The sequence below is a fragment of the Echinops telfairi genome, unplaced genomic scaffold (assembly GCF_000313985.2).
Source record: "Echinops telfairi isolate 266 unplaced genomic scaffold, ASM31398v2 ScPeMD7_7424;HRSCAF=8462, whole genome shotgun sequence".
Classification (NCBI taxonomy): Eukaryota; Metazoa; Chordata; class Mammalia; order Afrosoricida; family Tenrecidae; genus Echinops; species Echinops telfairi.
Window position 1 is genome coordinate 59,124,912 of NW_022111324.1, and position 17,525 is coordinate 59,142,436.

At 39.7% G+C, this 17,525-nt stretch overlaps 1 protein-coding gene across 1 annotated transcript in view; it reads left to right on the top strand.

Annotated features, from left to right (window-relative positions):
* The window catches only part of PPP2R5A (protein phosphatase 2 regulatory subunit B'alpha), a 66,766-nt gene extending 49,294 nt beyond the window's left edge, over positions 1-17,472 (top strand). The window contains exons 4-13 of the mRNA XM_004699873.2: positions 2,269-2,361; positions 6,162-6,292; positions 7,756-7,815; positions 8,789-8,897; positions 9,678-9,731; positions 13,122-13,172; positions 13,454-13,573; positions 13,653-13,780; positions 14,414-14,515; positions 16,349-17,472. Coding sequence (XP_004699930.1) covers positions 2,269-2,361; positions 6,162-6,292; positions 7,756-7,815; positions 8,789-8,897; positions 9,678-9,731; positions 13,122-13,172; positions 13,454-13,573; positions 13,653-13,780; positions 14,414-14,515; positions 16,349-16,481 — 981 coding nt within the window. The 3' untranslated portion in view covers positions 16,482-17,472. The remainder of the gene's footprint in view (positions 1-2,268; positions 2,362-6,161; positions 6,293-7,755; positions 7,816-8,788; positions 8,898-9,677; positions 9,732-13,121; positions 13,173-13,453; positions 13,574-13,652; positions 13,781-14,413; positions 14,516-16,348) is intronic.
* The last annotated feature ends 53 nt before the right edge of the window (positions 17,473-17,525 follow it).

The window sequence follows — 17,525 nt, forward strand, 5'->3', positions numbered from 1 at the left end:
TTCTGTTTCCTATATCCCCAAACTATTCCTCCACTAACATTAACCTTTAACCATTAACATTAACTCACTGCCCTTAAGCTTCTTTGTTATAGTATTTTGGTGAAAGGTTAGGTAAGAAGCTTGGGGGTAGGGTGGTGGTGGTGGTTATAAAGTTATAGTTGCCCCAGTCAATTTGATTGCATATAGGTGATTTTTTTTAAGTGCAATGTTGAAGGCAAACATTTTTACTAATTAAGTAAGCTAAACTATATTTGGCCTAAAGATGTCTTCAAGGGATAGAAATCACTCCAGGGCAATTAATTTGAAGGGCCATCCATTTTACTGACTCCAGAAGGTCTGGATTCCATGAGAATTGGACATTTTGTTCCATATTGCCTTTTTCCCCCTTTGAAAGAGACAGTTCAGTAGTGGTAGCCAGGCACCATCTCGTTTTGCTCTCCTGACAAAAGAGGCAGCTGTTCCACAGAGGTAATTACACATGCATTCCAGTTCTACCCTGGGCTTCTTGACTTCCCTCTTCCTCTGCAGCTCCAAGAGCATATATACCAGTTTATGTATAGTGTTGGTTTTGTCTTACTTTTTAACTAGAGGATGAGCCTCTGGGGCTGTACCATGCCATGTGTCTGCTCACACCACACATAGCCTGACATCAGACATGGAAACAGGCATGGAGTCAGTTGTGCTGTCAGTAAAGCATTGCAGCCACGGGGCTGTGCTAACATTTCTGAGCAGGCTGTGATCCTTTTTTAAAAACAAAATTGCTTTTTCACATGTTTCCCCAAAGCAAAGCTATTTATATTGTTGGTTGATTGAGAAATTGTCTGAATGAAAATCCAATTGGGCACTTCTTTTTGATGACTGTGGGAGTCTAGTATCTTAAATTATAGTAAGCATAAAAAGTTAGGTGATCTCAGACCAGTTATGAATTGCTTCTTTTGTATGGATGGGCAAAGATAAAACAAAGTAAACTATTTACTCAGATCCCCAAATCATTGTTAGTCTTAGGATATTATTGAACCTTTTGGCTAAAAAAAAAAGATGCTATTTGTGGTGAATGGTGGAGGCCAAATTTGGCAGTGCTGTATGCTGTGGGGTCTGTGGTTTAGTGTGGCAATCATTGTATGTATGTATTTTGTTTGTCTGTTTTAGTCATGTTATTGGGGGCTCTTACAACAATCCATTCATTCATTGTGTTGTAATTTTTACATACATTCCTGTATACCTTTTTCTGCTGTATCTAGTACAAGTGGCTACCTAATTGTTCACGAAAATGCTTCTTCCTTTGTTATCTAATCCTCCTTTTTAATTTTTAGGGAAGCTAATTTATGTGTTATTTAATAACTAATAAAAGTGTATTTGAGGCTAAAATAAATGGTGCTTTTAAAGAGTTACTGTAGTACAGTAAAAAAAATTTACTTTGCCTTTCTCCTTGAAAGATATGGGTGTGTTCCAAGTCAAACCAAACACCACTTTTAAATCTGATTTGTGGTAGCAGATGAACATTTGCTATTGTTTTTAGTACTCTTGGCACTTCTTTAGGAGCAGATCGGCTGTGTCTTCAGGTGTATTTGTTGTGGAGCACAGCCCTTCCTGCCCAAGCCCCTTATTCATAAAATTAGGCTCATTCTTTCCCAAGTGTGTATAGGGCGGGCTGGTTTTTATTTATTTTCATCTTTTGTTTTACAGAAATATTTGAAAAAAAATTTTTAAATTTGAATTTTTAATACTCCAAAATTTATTGTTATTGGTACACGGCTCCTCACATCCTAATTTACTCTTATCTAGGGGTTTCAGACTCTGGATTTAATGCACGTAGGCTAGTATCTCACTGCCCGCTCTTGGTCAGTGGGGCTGCATTGTATGTAGTCTTCTTGTTGAATACCAGGGCCTGCAAAACGTTCTTGGAAAAATGGAATCAGAAGATATATTCACAGTGGAATTTTACCACATTGTTGTGAATCCCCCTCGAATGCTATAGGCATCATCTTTATTTTCTAATCCCTATAGTCTAACATCTTTCCACAGGTGGTGCCAAGTAAGAAATTCAAAAGTCTGCCAGCTTGGGAGATGGAATTATGATTATACATGTATTTATTTTTTATTATATTTTTTAAAATGTAACCAGCTGATCACATTTTATAATAGCCTCTTCAAATCGTATTACTGTGTGTTTTAAACGGTGGGAGATGAGTTTCTGTATGAAGTGACCCCTTAGTGTAGAATATTATAGGCATGACCTTCTTTTTAACTGGACTCTTTCTCTCACAGTTGGTGTATGAATTCTTCTTGAGATTCTTGGAGAGCCCTGACTTCCAGCCTAGCATTGCGAAGCGATTCATTGATCAGAAATTTGTACAACAGGTAAAGAACTCGTACGTCTTAAGTTTCCTTATATTCCGTAAATTAGAATGTGAGATTTAAAAATAATTAACAATCTACAATCTATCAAGGGGCCATGAGGGTTGGGGGGAGGGGCTTGAGGAGAGAGAGAATAAAAGAGGAGCTGATCCCCAGGGCTCAATGGAGAGTAAATGTCTAGAAAAGAATGATGGAATATATGTACTAATTTGTCAGAATCAATTGATGTAACAAATTGATTTCTGACAAAGCAATTGATTGTAACAAGAGCTGTAAGAGCCCCCAATAAAATGATTTCTAAAAAATGCTTTGTTAACTTGTGATCAGACAAATTAGGCTTTCAGAAATGTTAATTATTTTCATTTGCACATACCAATTCCCTTGCCAATTAGATAAAAGTGAAGTAGTTTGAGAATACAGGAGAAGTTTTTAATCAAGGGTAAGCATGTAATGAAAGTCAATCAAATGAAGTCCTAAATCCTAATAATTATCTTAGACAATAAAACAAGTCTTTCTGCAATACCGAATTAAGAAAATGTGGTGTGATCAATTAATCTAAGCACAAAATATTTTTAAAACCCATCTCCAGACATACATCTTAGGCGGGTATCAGCGAAGTGATAGGGAGACAACAAGGAAGTGGAAGCCTTGTTGGGAGTTGTCATCCAGGGTCATTTCCCTTCCTCTTTCCCACCTTAGGCACCGAAGTCACCTAGTTTCTTAAACACCCTTGACACACAGGAAATGGGGTTGATAGTGGAAAAGGAGGTAGAATTTAAACATAGGATGCCTTCATCCTGTGTGGAATTGACTGGCCTCGGACAAAATTGAATAGCCCAGTATATTTTCTAGATCCACTCTCTTTTTAAGCTGTTTACCAGTGTAGACTTCACTATGGGATAAGGGGAATAGAAGATCTGCGAGAGGATATCAGTAATTGCACAAGTGCTGAGGCCAGGATTAAAATCATTGCAAGGACCTCTCCATCAGCCATCTTTATGTGTCTTCTGTGACAGAGATTCAAGCTTGGGTTTTATAGATTTCAGTCATTTGTAACTATCCCCAACCTCATATATAAAGTCTTCTGACAAATTGCTGTAACTGTATTGATAAAGAAGACCTTGGAGAATCTGAAATAGCTCCTTCCACCCTTGAAGTAGCTCTTCATATAGAAAGAAGTATCAGGTGTGTGTGTGAATATTATCAAGCACATTGCAATCATGAAGTAAAGTCAGGTGAAATGCAGTTTGGTTACTTTGGTCATGGAACGGCATGTCCATCTGTAGCTCTTGTGGGAGATACATGAAGGACGTCTAGAGATGTCATCTTCAAGGGTGTTTCTGAGAAGAGCTTTCTCAGGTAGGAGGTTGGAGTACTGAGGCTGCCAGATGACCTCCATAGGCTTGAGGGGAGCAAGGAGAAAGCTGGCAGTGTAGGACCCATTTTCCTCTTTCTTCTCCAATGCCTGGCCTGTCTGAGAAGCCAGGGCCCCATCATTTTGGTTTTAGCAGCTTAACTGAGTGTGCTTTTACATCCCACCTCTCAAAGGCCTTTCTCAGTGTTTTACTGTAGATAACCGATAACGGTAATTCTCAGTTTCTCAATTTTATGTCTTGAAATTATATGGTTTTGTGTTGTGTGGTAAGTTTTAACACTTAGAAACAAATTTTAAAAGCACAAATTGGGACTTTCATGATTTCAAGAGAAGAAAATTTCATAACTCCAATTTGTGTTCAGTCATAAAATTGTAGAAGAGAGAAACTAAGATTCAGTGGGTGCTTTTGATGGAGGTATTTTTTGCTGTTGTTGTTGTTGCGGTTGCTGTGATGGCACCATGGGTTAAGCATCGGGCCGCTCACCCACATGAGCAACAATTCAGAACCACCAGCAGGTCCACAGTGGGGATGAGGCCATCTCCACTGCGAAGATGGAGTCGTGGAAGCTCCGAGAAGCGGTTCTCCCCTGCCCTGTATGGTCGCTGTGAGTCAGAATAAACTCAATGACAGTGACTTTGTTTTGGTTTGGCTCATTAATATGACACCACATCCTCCAAATAAACCCAACATAGAAACTTGAAAGCCACTTCTAATTAGAATAATTTGGACTGAATCTTTTAAGCAACACAGTTTACGCTCCATGCATATTTTCTGTTGGCGCTTCATGCAGTACGTAAACAAATAGTGAATGGAGTACAAACTATAAGCAAGGCGCTTGTTTGCTGCTGCTGCTGTTCGTTGCCGTAGAGTCCAGTTCACTCCACGGTGGCCTTGTGTGTGCAGTAGAACGACTCCTTGTGTGTGACTTGAGATGCAGAGTGCCACACAGGTCTCTAGGTGGGCTCCAACTGCTCACTTTTTAGCTAGCATTGAGCACTGGACCCAACTGCATAAATCATGACAAGTCATCATTAGAATCCCTGGATGATAGCAGGGCTAATGTATTGGGCCGCTAATAGAAAGGTTGAGAGGTGAACTCCACCCCACGGCAGTTCAGAAGAAAGGCCTGGTGACCTCCTTCTGAATAATCGGCTAGTGAAAACTATGAACACAGTGTGGCACTGGCACACACAGGGTTGCCGTATGTCAGATCAGCTCAACGGCCACGGCTCAATCATAACCGCCCTTAAAAAAGTATCCACTCTACTTGCTGGCTTGGACATGTTCACAGAATTCAAGACAAGAGAATTAAGACCCTCTGATGAAGTTCCTTCTTTAGCGGTGCCCTCGTAAAGAACACAGACGTGTTGATGTTATCATAGGTGTTTTATTCTATAAAACTCACTGCCATCAAGTCAATTCCGGACTCACAGCAGACCTGTGTAGGGTTTTTGCGGCTGTAAATCGGTACGGGAAAAGAAAGCATCCTCTTTCTCCCAAAGAGCAGCTACGAGGTGAACCACTGGCTTGCAGTTGCAGCCTGATGCTTACTCAACAGCGGCACCAGGATTACTTTTTATTCAATAAAGAGATTGCATTTCTCGTTTTAAGACATCCATGTTTCATTTAACATATACATTATTACTTTATTTTATTGACAGAAGAAATTCATTTCTTTACCATTTTTAAATGGAAATTTGAACTTTTCATTTTACATTTTCAGAGATCTCTATCCAAGCCTTTGCTGACACATGAAAAGGGTAGGAGAGTGCCGAGTTGGCCACTCTGAACTGGTTAAGCATTTTGCACCCCTTGGCCAAGCTGACATTAAACCGCAGTGTTATTTCATGTGTGATTTCCACTTTGTTGGTGTAGATCTGCCCCTTGTGCATCCAGAAACCTGAAAACTGATTTTGAGCTATGGCATAGTGACCCTTCTGAATAGGGGTGGTGGTGGTGGTGGTGTATGTGTGTGTGTACAAAATCACAAAAAGCAGCAGCAGCAACAACAAACCTTGATTTTATAAATCTTTTTGTAAGTTGGAAATAAACATTTCCAGGTGCATATTCTTAAGACTTCATTTTTTTAACGGTTTGTAGTCGAAAGCTTAAGATTTTGGAGGACTTTTGACTTACTGTCAAAAATCATGAACAGTCTTACATTTTAACACCAAAAAGGCAAGGCAAAAAAAAAATCACACAGTTGTTGAAATGTTTGTCGAGTTTGTATCCTTTTTTTCTTTTTTAGATGAAAAACATGAAAAGACAAACTCCCAAAGCATTTCTTTGGCTTCAGTATTTAGCAGGGTCAGAATCGATCTGATGAAGCTGAAAGATTTCCTGGATAATCTGAAAATCAGAATTAGAGTAAAGGGAAGTTTTAGCTCGGTTATTTTTTAAAAGTAATTTCTCAGATTTCTTTTAAAGCTCCTGGAGCTTTTCGATAGTGAAGACCCCAGAGAGCGTGACTTCCTGAAGACTGTCCTGCATCGAATTTACGGGAAATTTCTGGGCCTCAGAGCATTCATCCGAAAGCAGATTAACAACATTTTCCTCAGGTGAGCAGGTCACACGTAGCGCACTCCTTCCCCCCTCCCCTGTCTGAAAATGGCAAGTTTAACATGGCAAATTTAACCGACTTCTATAGCCTGATTTTAGACATCACTTGATTGTATCTAACTTTCAGAAACAGATAAGCTAGAGCTCACCTAGGTGGGTGATAGTAATGAGGGCATTTTTAAGTAGATAATCTTTGGTTAGTCATGTTTAAAGAGTTGTTAAGAACAGAATTTATCTAGTGATCTATTTCTTTGAAGTTTGTGTTTGAAAATCCAGCTGTCTTCTGGCAATAGAATCAGCCCAGCCATTCTGTTTTGCATATTGTCAGTGTAAAGCAGCAACCAAGTGTCCTTTAAGTAATTTATTTTCAACTCCGAGATACAGCTCATCATATAGCAAAATTATCTTCAGTTTATTAGTTAACATAGAAAATAAAATAACATTTGGGTAAGGGCCAATTTATCTTTTTATGGTATTGCATTTTTATGCTTCTAAAGGGAAAATTTCCTTTTATAAGAATATAGGTAACAAAGTTAAATTTTCTCATCTATATCTGTAAAAAGGCTTTTCCTTTGATCAGCCCTGGTGGCATAGTGGTTATGCATTGGGCCACTAATCCATAAGGTCAGCAGTTTGAAACTACCAGCCTCTCTGAGGGAAAAAGACAAGGCTTTCTACTCCCAGTAAAAATAGATTTCCTTTTAAAATTGTCTATAACTACGTTATAACCAGTAGATTGCTTGAAAGTACTTGTATTCCATTAAAGTTATATGAAACCTGCCTTTTGACTATTTTGTAAATGTTTTCCTATCAAGTAGTTGCTTGAAATAGGGATTTCACATTGACACTCGTTTCAGGTTTGTTTTGTGTGCTGCAATTCGGTCTGGGAAAGAGGCTGGCATTGTGCTAGTGAGTGAGGACTAAGGACTAGCTGGTGCCCTTAGCTGGAGCGTGGTTCTCCAGAGCTCCGTCTGCCCACCTGGTCCACTTGAGCTGCTCATCAAACTTGCCTGGTCTTGCTGTTATTTGAGCTTATGACCCCTGCTTTAAAGGTGTTCCTAAACTTGAAGGTCAGATGAGTTAGCAATAAAAATGACTTGCTACGTATTGGCCTTTCCTCTTGGATTTTCCTACAGGAATAGATATTTCTATTTTTAAAAATATTTCTTTCACAAAGCTCATCTTTCTTTTACATCCTTAAGTAAAATAGAATATTGCAAGGGAAACACTTCTGCTGGCTGAACGAACAGCAGATTTGAATAAGCACACATGTGATTGAATAGGAAATAGACTTTCTTTTGTAAGATTGACTTGGGACAAAGTACCTTACTAAGAAAACCTACAGAATGCCCATGTGCTTTCCTGCTTTGGCTCCTTGGATTGATTGCTTTACCTTCCTGTCTCTCTTAGTTTATTTTTTGATGCTTGATTCATGTTACATTTATCTTTATTTTAAATTAAGGTTTATATATGAAACAGAACATTTCAATGGTGTTGCTGAACTCCTTGAAATACTAGGAAGGTAGGTCAAGTTTTGCCTTTTCCATTCTTTTTAAGAATTAACTTTGTTTCACCATCAATATCTTAGCTGGAATTGGAGAAATTATGATGTGTTTTTGGACTTAAATATGGAGCACAAGGCATAATTTCTCAAATTCTTCCTGTGATTCTCCGGAGGGTCAGCATATTAAAACATTGCCACAGAAAAACAACTAGTTCAGAGCAACTGGCTGCTTTTGAAGTGGTGGTGTGTTTTATGCCTGATCTTGCCAGGCTGCCACAGAAATTTATAGGATCTGATTGGGAAGAGATTAAATAAGCGGTAGTGAATCTGATGCATTTACAAGAATTCTTATTCAGATGTTGATAGGCATTTCCTAATCCATCTGCTCTTTTCTTAAAAATCTAAAGTCTGGTTTCATTTACATGAAAATTTTGCCTGTGTTATTCACCAGATAGCAGTAGTAACTGGAGAGCATTTTACACCTCCTTATTACTATTTAGGAGAACTGCTGGTACCACGTGTTAGGCATTGGGCTCCTAGTCCCAAGGTCAGTGGTTCAAACTCAACAGTCACTCTGTGGGAAGAGGATGAGTCTCTGCTCTCATGAAGAGTTACAGTCTTGGATACTATAGTGTTGCTATGCAGTGGGTGGGTATTACTGTTTAGAGACAATTGTAACAACATTAAATGTGATGTTGGTTCCCTGCAACTTCAGGAAAGAAAAGTGAAGGCAATGAGGCACAGGTGACATGGCAGGCTTTATAGATTGGGCAGGCAGAAATTATGTAGTGGGTCAGCCATAATTTTCTTTTGCATGATTGAATGGAGGGAAGACTTCATAGTATATTCTTTCTAGGTTACTCATAGGTGAGGAAGCCATACAACCCAGGTGGAAGCAGAGTACTGTTGCTTAAATGCACTCATGCATAGAGTAATTCTCAGAAAGAAAATAGTATCTACTTAACCCTTCTCTGCCTTTTTTTCCCTCTAGTATTATCAATGGCTTTGCATTGCCACTGAAAGCAGAACATAAACAGTTTCTAATGAAGGTTCTTATTCCTATGCATACTGCAAAAGGATTAGCTTTGTTTCATGCTCAGGTAAGTTTCAGAAGAAATGAATATTGTTTCAAAGACTAACACATAAGGCAGGGAAATGGAGAAATACTGATAGTTTTAAATAAAATTAAGTGGCTTGTTTTGTAAATGACCAGAAGCATGTCTCATTGTATCATAATTTTAAAGTATAATGGCAGTTTATTTTAAAAGGACAGTACACTTTAAATGTAGCTTTATAAAAGATAATATGAAATTCCATACTTTCTAGTCCAGTTCCTACCTGATCTAATTAACAATATGATTTTGAGGAAATCCCACATATCTGCAGAATGTCCTTCCAGATCTGATAACGTAGTTGGAGAAGGTTGACTGCCTCTCCCAGGTCCCCTAATGATTATTACTGTCTTTTGTCATTAGTGTCTTTGCAAATCCCTCTTTATTTGTCTTTGGGGTTGCTGACAACAGCAGCAAGCTGGGCACTGCAGCATTGGAGCAAGTACACGTCTTCCTACCTGTAAAGCATCACTAGTCAGGGACGCTCCAGAATGCCTCACGACTAGCGCAGGGATCTGCAGAAAACATGCTGCCTAACTGAAATGTTAGCACCCAGCTTATTTCAAGTAACTTTACATTCAAAAATTCATGCTAAAAAAAGTTAAGTTACACCATTGTGAGCACAGATTCATTTTTATATTGAAATAAGCTAGAATTCCGTTTCTGAAAATGAGGTAATCCGTTGTATTAGTTTTTTTTTTTTTTATTCCTGTCCCAGAGTGTGATTTCACTCAGTAACACTTAAAAAAATTGTCTTTTACATTTCAGCTAGCCTATTGCGTTGTCCAGTTCCTGGAGAAAGATACCACACTAACAGAACCAGTAAGTGTTCTATTTATGTGTACGTCTTTGGTGTATATTGTAGCTTTATGGCCGAACAGGCACACCAACAGTAGTGATGTACTTTAAGCACAAACTAGGTAGATAAAGAAAGGTGAGGTTCCGTAATCTGCATTCGGAGAAGTGGACTGGGAAGCAAAGGAGTTGTCACGAGTCCTGTGAGTAACTCAACTGGAGGGGAATCTATAGGTACGGGTACGTTGACGGTGACGGCCTCAGTGCCCACGGTTTGAAATTCCTCATAGATTGGGTCATACACATCGATAACTTTTTAAATCCTATTCATCTTAAAGAATTAAACGAAAAAAAAAAAAAAAAGAATTAAACGATATTGTGAAGGTCCCAAAACTATTCCCTGGAATTCTTAATTTTCTAAAGGAATAGGATTTACCCACTTATTAGTTATAAAACCACCTGGCAGGGGTTAAAAACAATTCCTTGCCTTTGGTGATTAAGATAATCTTAAAATAAAGGTTGCTTCCTTTGTGAATCAGCAAAGCATTGAATCATTTTAATTTTTCACTGTTGAAATCATGTTAAATGAGGGCATTTTGAGGAGCATTGAATTATTCTGCGTAGTGTGTGTGGTGGTGGTGAACAAAAATGTATGCACATGTAAGAACACTTAGAATTATATACCAGAAGTAGAGAGGACAAATCATTTCACTATATCTAAATCTAAAGAATAATTTTAAAATAAGGCCCGGGTTGCCATGTCAAAGGATACGCACAAATTGTAACATTCGAGGTCGCCTTCCAAAAATATTTAACATTTAATTTTCTAATCTAGACTGTGATGATGCCTGATTCCTTCTCCCAGTCCAATACTGAATCTTAAGTCTGTAAGATCTTTGCTAGTCTAATAAGTGTAAGATGGTATGCTAACTGGATTTGTATTTGCTATTATTATAGGGAGTGAGTCACCCTTCTTGTGTTCAGATGATCATTTATATTTCTGTGCCCTTGCTTGCTTTCTCCTCTTTCCTTAGTACAGTCTCTTTTTTTCCATTTGAGAGTTTTTTTCTTTAAAGTTTTTAATGTAGTTTTTAGTCTTTGCCTTACAGAATACATATACATAATTTCTATTATATATAAATATTATTAATCTCTCTGGCTTCTAGTCTTGATGTCATGCTAAGAAAGCCTTTCTACTCCCTGAGATTATAGAAATATTCTCTGGTATTTTATGAAGTTAGTTTTTAACTTCAAAGTCTTTGTTTCCTTTATATCAGTGCCCTGGGGCTGCTGTAACAAATTGCCACACACCTAGTGGCTTAATAAACACCCAGACATTTCTTCTCTCGCAGCTTAAGTCCTAAATGAACAAAGGGCCATGCTGCATGGGGAGAGTCTGTCCCTGCCCTTCCAGCTCCTGTGGCTCCAGATGCTCGTAACTGGTGGCTGAGTTACTGCAGCTGCCGCCTCCATGGCCACATCACCTCCCATGTTAGCTCTCCCTTCTCGCTCTCCTCTGTGCATCCCTTATCTTAGTGGTTCTCAACCTTCCTAATGCTGCCACCCTTTCATACAGTTCATCACGTTGTGCTGACCTCCAACCATAAGATTTTTTTCATTGCTACTTCATCACTATTTTTGCTACTGTTAAGAATCAGGCGACCCCTATAAAAAGGTCGTTCGATCCCCAAAGGAGTCGCGACCCACATGTTGAGAACCGATGCCTTATAAGGACATTTGTCATTGGATTTAGGGCCCCAGTCAAACAAGCAGTGATGGGATTCACCTTGTGAGCTTTAACTGAATGCTATTTGCAAAAACCCTCTTTCCAAATCAACATCTCCTGCATGTATCTGGTGATCAGGATGAGTGCATCTTTGTGGTGATCAATATTGAATCTCCTCTACGGTCAGAATCGATTTGTGTGTATGACATGGGTGGAGAACTATTCATTTTCTATTGCTGCACAACAAAACGTGTATTATGATCTCACAGTTCTTGTGCACACAGGAATCCAAGCTGGCCCTGTGACTCAAGGGCTTTCCTAAGGCTGCTGTGACGTGCTGGCCAGGGCTCAGGTCTCACATAAAGGCTCGGGTGGTGAAGGATGGGCTTCCAAGTTCACATGCTTGTTGGCAGATTCCGTTCCTCCAGCGCTGTTGGAATAAGGCCCTGCGTCCTTAGCTGGTTGCTGGCTGGAACCACCCTCAGTTCCTCGTCCATGTGGGCCTCTCCAATATCCTAGTTGCTTTCTCAAAGCATGCAAGCCCAGGGGACACAATCTTTATAATCACTAGTGGAAATGGTAGTTGTTGATATCAGTAGTGCAGGATCCATTCTATTCAACCCCCACCCCCAAAAGTTCCTACCTATTTGCTTACATTTATAGATCTCTACAGTGGATAAGAGAATTTATGGATTAAGCAGGGGAGAATAATGACTGCAATATTACATTGTCTCATCTAATAAATCCGAAATAAACTTAAAAGACTGTCAAAGACATACTTTACCCAAACACCAGGCCCCCCTCTTGGTAAAGCCATTACATAGGTGATGGTTACTGATAAGTGCTCTTGGTTCTAACTCACTAAACTTTTATCAGAACATACCATAAATAAAAAATATTAATGACTTTAGAATCTTTAAAGATGGTTGTGTATTTCTTTTCTTTTAAATGTAAGTTGAACCATTCTGAAGTCTGGGTTAAATTATAATTGGGCTTGTAACATTGTTCTAATATACTTTTGATTCTTTTAACTCATTTTGCTTAATAGCTATGCTCATTTAAATGCATGGTACCTTTTCTTGTATTTTACTGTACTTTATTATCAAGGTGTCGTTCTAGCTGCGAATGGAGGAACTTTCTTTTATCTGTTCCTTAATGTTGCCCCCTAAAATAACCCCCCACCAAGTTGGTGGTGAGGATCTCACCAAGTTATTTTCATATTTTCCTTCATAGAACGTATTACTATTAAAATTATACCTACATGTTTAATTGCTCAGGTATTGTTAGTCTTCCTGCCTTCTTCTGTCTTGTCCCTACCATCTGGGAGAGGGTCTGATACGTAACAGAACAACGCACTACCCTCGAGTGGCTCTGATTCAGTGGCCCTGCTCAAAACCAGTAAAACCGGGAAACCTGACCAGAAAGAGCTGGGCTTTCACGCTTCAGACTGTCGCTCTGAGTCCACCAGCTGTTCCACTAGAGAAAGAGGAGGCCGTCTGCGCCTGTGCAACTCTGCAGCCTGGGAAACCCTGTGTTGACTTACTCTGAGACAGATTCAGCCCGATGGCAGTGAGGGTTTTTATTATTTGGGGGGGGGGGTGTTATTGTTGTTAGAATGAATATTGATATAATCACAACTATTGGAAATTTACATTGTTTAATTCATGCTAATCTTTAACCCTTTTTTGCAGGTGATCAGAGGATTGCTAAAATTTTGGCCAAAAACATGCAGTCAGAAAGAGGTGGGTTTTGTTCATGAACCGTAGTATGTTTTACTAGGTCTCAAGTCCGGCCCAAGCACGGTGACTCTGCAGCTGGCTGCATTGGCACTGCCACGGCCGGAGCCTGTCTGTAGCCAGCTGGAGACTCAGAAAAGAGCCGTGTTACATCAGTTGCATATTCCACCCAGACCTGGTGTGCCCACTCCGCCACCTGTAGGCTTACCTTGTCATTTGTATGGTTTCTGTATTAGCATCACATATTTTGTCATTAGGTCTCTTAAATGAAAATTTTTTTAACCTAGGTGATGTTTTTAGGAGAAATTGAAGAAATCTTAGATGTCATTGAACCAACACAGTTCAAAAAAATTGAAGAGCCGCTGTTTAAACAGATCTCCAAGTGTGTGTCCAGTTCTCACTTCCAGGTAGTGTTCTCAGTGCCGTCCCTCACCCCAGACGCACTGTGCTGCTGTCCTTCTGCTGATGGTCCCCATGTCTTCTTAGGTTGCAGAAAGGGCCTTGTACTTCTGGAATAATGAATATATTCTTAGTTTGATTGAGGAGAACATTGACAAAATTCTGCCAATTATGTTTGGTAGTTTGTACAAAATCTCCAAAGAACACTGGAATCAGTAAGTATCTTTTCGGTTGGTCGTGTTTTCTTGTGTGGGGGGTAACATTTTTGTCATTTGATTTTCTGTAGACATTTGGAATTTATTCACAGGTGCACACCACCCATTATTCTGTTCCATACTTTCTATAAATTCAGCTTGATGAATGTGTGTGTATGCTCTTTAATACGACCCTTGCTTCAACTTAAAATTGTAACCCTCCCTGAAGGTAGCACTCCCCTGGGCATGCTCGCACTCAGTATATGGACACACCCCAGGTGACACCACCCCAGCCTTAGCCAGATAAGTGACAGTAAGGATGCTTATACTGTCTGACTTTGATAGCATCCTTTTCTTCTTGCTTTCTACAAATTATTGTAGCCTGACTTTTTTTAATTTTTGGTTTGTGCTTTGTAATCTGGTCGTTTTCATCTTTTTATTAGTTAGGGTTTTTAGAGACCTTAGAGCAGAACCTGACAATAACCACACATTTAGCTATCACCGCTGACTGGGTACCCTTGAGCAAATTGTTGAATCTGTTTCATCAGCTGTGAAATGAATTCAGTGTACCAGCCAACATGCAGTCCATTTCAGAGCGTGACAGCCCCTCTCTGTTAGCATCGGTAACCCAGCTCTGGCTTCCTTTCATTGTAGGACCATTGTAGCACTGGTGTACAATGTGCTGAAAACACTCATGGAAATGAACGGCAAACTTTTTGATGACCTTACTAGCTCATACAAAGCTGAAAGACAAAGGTAGGTGATATCTTGAAGTATTGTTATTGCATATTAGGTTTGTTAAATGTAATTTGGGTTAATTAATACAGTATTTAAGAAGTAGAATACATTAAGCATTACCATATTAAAGTGTCTAAACTCTCTTGAGTCATTCCCAGATAAACTATTTGTTTAACAGCATCTATTGTCGAAGGGCGGTTACATAATTTACTTCCTTAAAGGTTAAACAGTAGTTGAATGTGGATTGAAAACCATCTATTTGCCTCATTCTGAACCTCAGACTTCATTACAAAATATAATTTTTTGGAGTTTGATTTGTACAATTAGAAGGCTACCACAGTGGACCTTGCCTTCCCCTGCCCCCTGACCAGCAGTTGGTGGGGGTAAGCTGCAGATTTTAACAAGGTGGAGCTTTGGACTCAGCCTCGTTCTCCTTGGAGTAGAGGGAACTCACAGAAGGATGTGCCCAAGGCTTAGAGCCCAACATTTTGCTCCTGGCAGTAAAGTACACTTTAAGGAAAAGATAGTACACACCACCCTTTAGGAACTTGGCTTAGTGTTTATCTTTTTGAGAATTTGATATCCCTTCCTTCTCATGTATTTATTTAAAACATTAAAAGGTGAACAGTAGCTGTCATACTTCAGCCCATTTACCATGTAAGAATAATAACTACTATTTGCTTTGACTGATTACCTTGTGTATTGTTACCTGTTGAGAAAAGCTGATGCATTTTGACCACACATCCTATTGTGTCTGTGGCAAGCAGACAAAGCGCAGGGCAGCTAGGATTTCTTTTGAGAGCAGCGCTCCAGCAGGAAGCAGCAGCTACATGGTTTGAATACCAGCAAGCAATGGAAAGGATGGAAATGTTCCTAGGATATGACACTTGTATTTGAACAGTCTTTATTCACATGATGAAGGAAAATCAATTATTGCATATCTGCATAAATCAGCACCTTTGTCCCCTGGAATCCTCTGTGACCATAGTGTACGTCCTTGTTTTACAAGTCATACAGCCTTTCAGAAAACAGTCACTGAGCTCATTATAGCCATTTGGGCAGCGTCTAACCCCTCCCTGTAAAGCTTATTGTAGTACAAATTTGAGGTACATTGGTTCTTAATAACAAGACTGCTACTTTGCAGCACACATCAAAACCTTGTTACTACAACTGTTAGATATCTTTGTGTATGCAACTGTTTATTGCTCTGTCTGCTTAGAAAAGTGCAGTGTCCTAAGACAATCATTAGACTGACATTAGATAATAACCATACCTACCTATTTTAAGGTATAAAGTAGGCTGTAAGGCAGACTTGGAAACAGAACTTGTTTATGATCTGCTTATAAAATACCATGATATTGGCACAGCATCCAAATCACATCAGGTCCCGTGGACCAATTGTTTACAATTGCTCTCCTTAAATTAGAAGTTCACCAATTGAAATAACCTGTATTTTCACTTATTTTTAGGGATTTTTTTCCCCAAACTTTCAGATTTTAGTTTGGCGTGTAAGAGACAGAAGATAGTAGGATACCGTAACCTAATGAGTGCCTAGTGATGTGGCCTCCAGGGCAGGACCCTGCAGGGAGTGGAAAGGGCCATAGCCTGCAGTCTGTCTGCAAGACTGACCGACTGCTCCCGGCCAGCCCTTTAAGGAGAATTAGAGGTTAGGAGGGTTCAGCACCCGGGCTGCACAGGCCTCAGAGTGACCTTTAGGAGACGGACTCGGGCATTGCGCTCGCCCACCAACTAGAAGGACGTAGGTGGATGCCACGGACAGTGAGTCCTCGAGGCCACTGCCCTCGAGGTTCTGAGGTGAAATTTTCTGATTATAAAAATTTTTGTCTACAGAGAGAAAAAGAAGGAACTGGAACGTGAAGAATTATGGAAAAAGTTAGAAGAGCTAAAGCTAAAGAAAGCTCTAGAAAAGCAGAACAGTGCTTACAATATGCACAGTATTCTCAGCAATACGAGTGCTGAATGAACAGATGCCCGCCACCTCTGCTGGATAGGTGCAGTTTTGTACACACTTTTGGAGTATGTAAAAATTGCAAAACAAACCTCATCAGTATAATTAAAAGGCCAATTCCCCCCTGCCCCCCCCCACCCGCAACTGTAAATGAAAAAATATACGGACTAAACATAGCCCTGTGTTATATCATGGCCACAGGATATTGTAACTGTTGTCTAATCAGATCTATTGTGTCACTTCTGAAGTTTCACAGAAATGCATTTTATCATCTACGGCGTGAGATAATTATGGGAGTGGTGAGAATTATGACTTGAATTCTTTTGATTGTGTTGCACATAGATAGTAGTCTGCTCTGTATTATTTTTCCCTTTTATAATGTGCTTTTCACATTGCTGCAGACCTTAGTTACAGTCTAGGAAAAAGAGTTATTTCCTAAAATAAAACTAAGGTATAATCCTTACCCTTCCTCCCCTATCTCTCCCAGAAATATGACGGAGGGAATTACCTGAACTCTGGAATTTGAGCAGAAAACTTAAATTTCCAGGCTTTTTAAAGCACAAAATATAAATAAAAGCTGGGAAAGTAAACCAAATCCTTGAGATTGATCCTCATGAGTACATCAACTCCCAGAGTGATGAGCACAGATGAGCAGAGGCAGCGAGCGAGCGAGGCTGGCGCCTCTCCACGATTCTCTCTTCCCTCTGCCTTCCCAGTCCCTCCTGACCAGGGATGGAGGTGCGGGCTCACAGCGTGGCCATGCCCAGCGCTAGCTGTCACTGCCTGGCTTACTCACAAGGACTGCAGTAGGCTTCCTCTAGACTTCTGAAACCATGATTAGAGAGGTCGTGTATGTTTTTACCTGGTCAAGTATTTTCTCACATATTTTGTTATCAGAGTACCATTCCAATCTCTTAACTTGCAGTTGTGTGGAAAACTGTTTTGTAATGAAAGATCTTCATTAGGGGATTGAGCAGCATTTAATAAAGTCTATGTTTGTATTTTGCCTTATGTCATCTTTGCTTCCTTCAACTCCAAGCTTACGTATTCAGAGCCTGC